Source organism: Etheostoma spectabile, chromosome 2 (genome assembly GCF_008692095.1).
Source record: "Etheostoma spectabile isolate EspeVRDwgs_2016 chromosome 2, UIUC_Espe_1.0, whole genome shotgun sequence".
NCBI lineage: Eukaryota > Metazoa > Chordata > Actinopteri > Perciformes > Percidae > Etheostoma > Etheostoma spectabile.
This window is the reverse complement of record NC_045734.1, coordinates 16,733,821-16,742,453: the sequence shown is the minus strand read 5'-3', so window position 1 is coordinate 16,742,453 and position 8,633 is coordinate 16,733,821. Positions and strand designations below refer to the sequence as shown.

The following is an 8,633-nucleotide window of genomic DNA, read 5'->3' as shown; positions in this document are numbered from 1 at the left end:
TATATATATATATATATATCAGTTAGACACATATGTCAGTACAGCAAAGGGAAATTAGTACATTGAATCATATTTTCAGTTGTAGTAGTTAACCTAGGCACCAGGGATTTAAACAAGAGCAGGTTAATGCTCTGGTGGTCGGCAAGCACCCAACATGTTTAAGTTGCCTTGAACAAGACATCTCTACCAGCTCCAGAGGTGCTACTCTGTAACCAGCCCTCCCCTCTGACCCCTCTGAACATGGCAACTAGAGTAAAGAATGTTTACAGGGGATCAATGAGGTATCACATCACTAGTAGCTCCTAGCGTAGCGCCATGCTCTTTGGATGATAAATGCCTTGCGCAGGTGCTAATGGGATGCTACCCCCTAGCCTAGCGACAGCTGCTTCACATCCTATCTCCTAGTCTTGTGCCAAGTAAAAGTCACTCTGGATGCTAAATCCTTGTCTTGTGCACCTTGCCTAATAAGTCCCAATCCATGCTGATCCCTATTAATACAGTGGGTCATGATCAGCCTAAAAACTACCATACAGCTGCCGTCTATGTGGTGTTATTGCGGGGTCAGCCCAATGACAGCCTGAGAGAGAGAAAAGGGGAGGAAGAAGATGAATGAGTTGCTGAGTTCTGACTGTATGTGACACGTGTGTGGCTGTTGTTGATTAAAAGTTGTTGTTGTAATTGCGGGGCTTAAAATGCCAGGTGGCGGATGTGTCCCGCTAATCCCCTATCTAATTTCGAGGTCCAGGGGTGAAGCTCTTAATCCAAAACACACACATACGCTCACTCATAGTCTTGCAAACACTTACATTTGCACATACACACACATCCCCCACAGAACAACATATGCACATACACATGTTCTCAGTCCTCTTTGTTAATTGTGTGCTCACAAAGTTTGGAAATTCCATGTAATTGGTTAACTTTTTTAGTGAATTCTTTTAACATTGTTCATACAATACATAAAACTATGGCAACATGTGCACCACACACTGGCCCATAAACATGTTTAACATGACAAGTTTGGACTTGCCCCACAGATGCACTTTTATCTGTTTGTTTATGTTGATGGACTGAGCATCTGTGTACGGCCTTATGGCCATGTTTGTGTAAGATAGCTTTAATTGATGATTCAAACTGTCCTCCTCTCTACACAAGCACACACAAACGTGCCCCACATCATTCTATGTCGAAGTTAGTATCATTCTTTCTCTCTCTCTTTTTTGTATGACTTCAGCAGTTTACAGGGTTGTTGCTGCACCCTCGGGCCATATAAAGGTACAATTGAGATAAGGGAAAGTGTCACAGTGAGGGGGCATAAGAGGGTTGACTGGCAGCTCCACCCTTTACCTCAGTTCACCACAGCTTTGCTCTGCTCTACTGTAAGTGGGTCAACCACACAGTGCACACACTGCACACAGTAGATAGCTACATTATAACATGAGGTGGGGGAATGGGGTGTTACTGTACAATGGTTATGTTTCTTTATGCTTCTCCTGCGTTTTGGCTACCTCGGTCTGAAGTATCTTTCTCAGCACAACAATTTCTCAGTGTCTGAAGTTATGTAAGCAGCCTTAACAATATTTAAATTGCCTTTTTTTCACCAAGCAGTAACAGGTTTGTTTGGGCCTCCAACACCTGTTGATAGCTTTCTTTTTCTGACTATATTTAGCGCATAGAGTTCAGACTCTACCTCTTTCTCTTTTCTTTTTTCTTTCCCTCAGCCTTCTGACTCTCAGTGGCAGGTGTGGCGGCCATGTGTTTTAAGTATGTGTAGTAGTTTACAGCCCAAGCTAAGAGGGGGAGGAAGGAGGGAGGGAGGGAGGAGCAACTGCATTGCCCCAGGCATAGGGTCATCTCAGGTGAAATGAAATGGATGTGTGGGCGTGGTTTCATAGAGAAGAGGGAGGAGTCAGAGGATATAGGAATTTTGTTATAGGAGGAGTGAGGAGGAAACCAACAATAACCAATATTTGTACAGTCTTAGCACAAAAGTCTCATCAAATGTAGTATAAATTCCATCCTTTATCTTGTATTAGTTATACTTTAATTTATGTGCATGGCAATTACAGTGGCAGGAATGAAAGTCTTAAGAATGACAGAAGGAAAGAAAGAGGGTGTGAGTTGAGGGAGAACTCCTTCTGGCCTCTGGCTGTACTGTGGATGCAGGAGGAGTTCCTAATAAAGGCGAAATATGCATCTGAGTTTTCTTCTGAATGACCGGGACAGTGTGAAGTGTTGTGAATTTTTAGTGACAGTAGCGAGATCTGTGTTTGAAGTTGGAGCACTGAGAAAGGTGCCTCGTCAGGGGACCTCTGTCAGAAAAAAAAGGGAAACGAAGGAAGGAAAAATAAAATAAAATAAATGGGTGGGGGGGTTGAAATATGATTTCCCAAGTTCAGATATGAAAAGAGGGCGGAGTAAATGATTGAGAGGAAGGGAGTGAAAGGCAAGGAAGGCAGCTTTATTTTTTTAGCACATTTCAGCAACAGGGCAATTCAAAGTGCTTTTCACAAAATCAATAAAAAAAAAACAGAAGAGAGAAATGGAGAGAAGTTGGGAGGTGGCGAGAGAGAGAGAGAGAGAGAGAGAGAGACTGCTAAGAGAGAAGAGGAACGTAAGAGAGAGCAAGAGCTTCTTTGCAGGGCGGGTTTCCTGAGGTCACAGCACTGAATATCGCAGAGGAATGTGGAATGCTGAATCGCTGCCAAGGCAAACACTGCGGCCACGCCACCGCTGCCCCCAATGGCTGTCAAGGGCTGCTTTATATACACACAAAGACACAAACACGCAGTCATATATGTTGCATAAGCGTATATGCATACAGTACAGTACAATACAGAATGGCCAACGCACACTAAGATTGAACATACTGCACAGTTTCCAATAAAGTTGGAACGTTGTGCAAAATGTAAATAAAAAGATAATACAATGATTTGCAAATCCTTTTCAACCTATATTTAATTAAATACACTACAAAGAATGATATTTAATGTTCAAACTGATCAAATTTATTGGTTTTTTTGCAAATATTTGCTCATTTTGAATTTGATGTAACATGTTCCAAAGAAGCTAGGACGGGCAACTAAAGACTGGGAAAGTTGAGGAAGGCTCAAAAAACACCTGTTTGGAACATTCCACAGGTGAACAGGTTAATCGGTCATGATTGGGTATATTAGGAGCATCCCCAAAAGGTTTAGTTGTGCACAAGCAAAAAGGGGGAGATTTTTACCACTTTGTGAACAACTGCTTGAGCAACAGTTTAAGAAAAACGTTTCTCAATGTGCATTTGCAAGGACTTTTGATATTTCATCATCTACAGTCCATATTATCATCAAAAGATTCAGAGAATCTGGAGAAATCCCTGCACATAAGCTGCAAGACAGAAAACCAACATTGAATGCCCGTGACATTTGATCCCTCAGGCGGCACTACATTATAAAACGTATGTAAAGGTCATTACCATGTGGGCTCAGTAACACTTCAGAAAGACATTGTCAATTAGCCCAGTTTGTTGCTATATCAACATGTGCAAGTTAAAACTCTACCATGCAAAGCAAAAGCCATATATCAACAACACGCCAACAGCTTTTCTGGGCCCGTGCTCATCTGAGATGGACTGACACAAAGTGGAAAAGTGTGTTGTGGTCTGACAAGTCCACATTTCAAATAGTTTTTGGAAATCATGGACATCATGTCCTCTTGGCCAAAAAGGAAAAGGACCATCTAGATTGTTATCAGCGCAAAGGTCAAAAGCCAGCATCTGTGATGGTATGGGGTGTGTTAGTGCCCATGGCATGGGTAACTTGCACATCTGTGATGGCACCATTGATGCTGAAAGGTACTTACAGGTTTTGGAGCAACCTATGCTGCCATCCAAGTAACGTCTTCATCGATGTCCCTGCTTATTTCAGCAAGACAATACCAAGCCATATTCTGCGTGTGTTACAACAGTGTGTTACACAGTGGTAAACATGCCCCTGTACCAGCTTTTTTGGAACGTGTTGCATGCATCAAATTCAAATTGAGCAAGTTTATCAGTTTAAACATTACATGTTGTAGTGTAGTGTAGTGCATTCAATTGAACATAGGTTGATCACCATTTGTTTTTTTACACAACGTCCCAACTTCATTGGAGTTGGGGTTTGTACTTGTAGAAACTTCCATGCTGTCAGCACCTGTAGAAGATGTAATTTTTTGTAACTGTAGCTGACGGAACAGAATTATGGTGATCAGAGACCAAGTTTAGGTAACTTTTAACTGCACTTTTCCACAGCCATGATTATCCAACTGGGATATTCTTGTTCTCAAATGAGAAATGTTTTCATCTGTGTGTGTGTGTGTGTGTGTGTGTGTGTGTGTTTAGATGGAACGTTATAATGGACCGTGACAGCATAGCTGAAATGCAGAGAGCTATAAGTTTTTACAGCTGTGACACACACACACACACACACACACACACACACACACACACACACACACACACACACACACGCACACGTACGTGCCTGTACAGTTACATGCACAGAGAATGAGTCATTTACTGCTGGTTGGACAAACATGTTCAAACACACTTGCACATACACTGATCCAGTGACTCATGCACCATGCACACACATGCTAAACCAGTATTTGATGTTTTGTCAAGGATTTAAGTTATATCCGCTGTCTGTCTAGAGATAAATACAGACGTAGAAGAGAGCGCACCTTTGAAGAATTCAAGATGAAATGATGAAAAGAGAGAGAGAGATAAAGTGATCCTCCAAGGGCAAAGAAATTTTTCCAATTGTCCTTCATGTTCATAGCAAAGTCAAATGAGACACATGAACACATGCAATTGACTGAATCAAGGAGACACTGCAGCAACAGGACAGGTTCAACAGGATGAAGGATGAGCTGCATCACAGAGGAATATGCACAGCGAGCAGAGGAGGGAGACACTCATGTCAACAGTGACTGTTTTAGTGTGTGTGCATTTATGTGTCCAAGTGATTTACTTGTGTGTGCCAGGTCTATAAAAGCTAACGAGACAAATTGCTATGTCTCAATCCATAGTTGTTTTCCTAGCTTCCTAGCTGTTGTAAATTTAGAGGCTCTAGTATGTATTCCACCCTTTTCTCTGTTTGTGTATATGTGTGTGTGTGTGTGAGTGTGTGTGACTGTGTTGTTTTCTCCTCTTCCACCACCCTCCCTCTGTCTCGGAGCATGCCAGGGTCAGAGGTCATAACAACTGAGCCACTCCGTTGTTCTTTGATGTGGTTTGCCACACAGATGCGTGCACACTCATGCACACATACATACACACACACCAAGGTCAAGTCAAGACAAACAGCACTCACACTTAAAGCCTTGTGCCTCCGTTTGCTCTCTCTCAAGGCGCTGACAGCCAAGGAGAAAAAACAAGGCCAGGGTTTTTGCAGTGCTGGTCTTTGTGCTTTGATGTGCTCTCATGTTTGCCACATGCACATTAGTAGGTTTTGACAACAGCTCTTAGGCACAGGAAGGGGTACATCTACGTGACATGGATGCAGACTGTGTTCATGAAGTTGTGTGGTATTTTACGTGTCAAGAAAGACGAAACATTATATATTCTGACGAGAAATAATCAGAAGGAACTGGCTGCAGACATAGGGAAAAGCCCTGTCTTGGTACTCAACAAGTCAGATCAGGTCAGGTAGTTGTTGCATTATCTGTACCTTTCCATCATAGGCTGGAGCTTGGAAGCATAGGTAGCATGCTCTAATATCTGAACATAATATGTCTAACTTTTTACCAAACTAAACATCTGTGAATAATACAAATGTAAAGAAACTGTTTCAACAGGAGAGCGGCATTATGTGTTGACAAGGCTGTCCCTTTTCCTGCTAGTAATAAGGGCACATTGAGTTCAGTAGCAAAAAGGGGACCTGGCCCTGGACATCTGCAACGAGAAAACTACAATGTTTTATCATGTTCATTATTCAAAAATGTAAAATAGAAAATGGTGAAGATACGATTTGTAAATCGGCAACATTTTGTTCTACAAGGATTGTTTCCTTCCAGAATTTGTTTTGCATTTGAGGCTACGAGTCATTTTCTCAAAGTAGGCAGGTTCTGTGTGGATTTGTGTGCTTTTGTTCACACCACGGGAGTTTAAATGAGCTCATTTAATATGTGCAAGTGTTTCTAATGCAAACATATGAATTTGTTTATGCAGTTGCTCACATGTACAGCAAGCATACATGTGTGTGTTTTTCATTCTGTCCACACCCTGTCATCTCCCTCCATCCATCTCTCTGTTCTTTCCCTCCCTTGCTGTAAGCTGCGGCCTGGAGTCAAAAGTGCAAGTGTGGCGCTTGGCTGATGAGTCACAGAGAGGCAGCTTTCCCCCCACTGTTTGTAAATATGTGGTTACCCTAATTGAACGCAGCTCCAGTTCCAAACAACTTTCATTTCTTCTCCTTCTAGTGCGTGCGTGCGTGCGTGCGTGCGTGCGTGCGTGTGTGTGGCCACAGCTGGAGCAGCAGGAGACACATGGCACTGATACACACCGCTGCGCAAAAATCACTCACACACATGGTTATGCAAGTAGACAGAGGTCCACTGGTACACACCTAGGATCCAATGGATATTGTGAGGAGAAGGATGTAACATACAGTATCTTTCTACATCCTTGTTTCTCCCTTTTTCTCAAACTCGAGCGCACACACACACACACACACACACACACACACACACACACACACACACACACACACACACAGAGAGTGACTTTAACATCTCCATAATTACAGGCGGAGAGATCCCAGTCTAAAGGCTGCGGTTTGGCTGGCCCTCCTCTCCCTCCATTAAGACACTGAGCAGCATGTGTCACTCAGCCCTTGGATGGCTGCTCTCCAGAGGTGGCAGCAGGGGGCCAATAAATATACACTCTCGTTCTCACACAGACACCCAAATCGAGGTGTTAGTGAGGGGCCTAGTCGGCTCTGTCTAGGTGGCACTGGCAGTAATACTGCCATCTACCACACCTCATCTCTGTCCATTTGATCTCTTCTTTGATAAGTTTTTCCCATAGTAACTTTATTTGCATTAAGAAAGTGTCAATCAAATTAAGTTAATCTAATGTAGATCTAACCAAACTCACCTTGATGCCCGAAGATTTGGATCGTAATTTCCACAGAAATTATTTCTGTTACTTTAACTAAGCCTTTAAAACCTATATGTAACTTTTCTATAAACTAAATTTACCTATAAGCAGTACAAAATGCCATCATTTCCTATTTTGACCTTTAGACCCAAAGCATGCCCTCAATGAATGTGTCTTTGATATCACAGCAGATCCAGAAGTATGCTTTGCTAAATTAATCTCCCTCATCCTCAAATCTTTCCATCCTTACCATCCAACACAGATTTAGTAATTTCACACTAAGGTCCTTAAATAGTTTAAATAGAACTAATTAGATGATGTCTTCCTTCACAAGCCTCGAAGCACCTTGTACAGAATTAGACTTTATTTTAGCCAATTTTTCCTCCTCTACCTGTTTTGTTTTTCCTGCAATCCTGTCTTGACTTTATTTAATGATTTATGAACCTTTCAGTAAACAAACATGAGAAGATTTTCCCAAGGTTTAAGCTCATTGACGTCATCCCGTGCAAATCTAGAAGGTGGTCTGCGTGGCATATCCTATATAACTTCTCTCACAACACCGTTAAACCATGGCTTCGGTAGCAGTCAAGTGCTTATGGAAGTAGCTTTACCTTTCCTAAGTGAACTGTGAAATAATCATATTAGTTGTGCTTTCCCTGTTACCCACATTATTAAGTAAGAAGAGTTTATGAATTAAAGTTTTGATGATCTAATATTTAACAACTTCACCGACTATAGCTTGGCAAAAGAAAAACAGCATTCATTTTTCATCCACAAGTGCCTTAATCAGGTCGTAAAGGATAATACAAAGTCAAGTAATCCATACATACTGTGCATACACATTTAAATAAGTGTCTTTTGGACGAACTGTTATGACTTCCTGACCCCGTCATGACTCTAGTACATTAGCTTCAAGTGCTTAGACTGTCACCTGGGGCTCCATCTGTACTCATCATAAAACTTTGACTCCTTTGTACATAATTTTAATTTGATTTGATTTACGTGGAGTCTTTCCTCAACCAAACATTTAGTGTCAAAACACGTTTAGCTCTTGAAGCAGTCTGATCTCCCTTTGACCCTGCCCACCCTGACTTGGCGCTGTGTGCGTAGCAGAGCCATATTAGCATTAGACTCTCTGGCCTGGCCTGGTGTTGGTAATGGCTGATTAATCGACTGGTGACAGTATCAGAGCTCCCCTCCCAAAGCAGCTTATCCTCTCCGGGGCAGAGCCAGAACACCCTGTGATTGTGTGTCTGTGTGTTGCTCATAGTAGACTTCCCAATCCCAGAATACAAGAAAAAGTGAATTGTACCTACTCTATATCACTGATGATTTTATTACATTTACAAGGATAGCACTGTGCCTTAGTCTGAAATATGATTAGTAGCACATGATCAAAAAGCAGTAGGGACACAAGAGTTAGTGACTGAGGGAAAACACACACACAAACACAAACACACACACAAACACACTCACACACACACACACACACACAAACAAACAAACACAC

The 8,633-nt window shown here is 42.0% G+C and overlaps 1 protein-coding gene across 25 annotated transcripts in view; it reads left to right on the top strand.

The window, feature by feature from the left end:
* Positions 1-8,633, top strand: part of nfixa (nuclear factor I/Xa) — a 118,853-nt gene that overhangs the window by 57,527 nt on the left and 52,693 nt on the right. Inside the window, exon 4 of one of the 25 annotated variants that reach the window (XM_032537329.1) lies at positions 3,347-3,473. The exons of the other annotated variants lie outside the window; for them this stretch is intronic. Coding sequence (XP_032393220.1) covers positions 3,347-3,414 — 68 coding nt within the window. The 3' untranslated portion in view covers positions 3,415-3,473. Of the gene's footprint in view, positions 1-3,346; positions 3,474-8,633 lie in introns of those variants that run through there. 25 annotated transcript variants of the gene reach the window in all.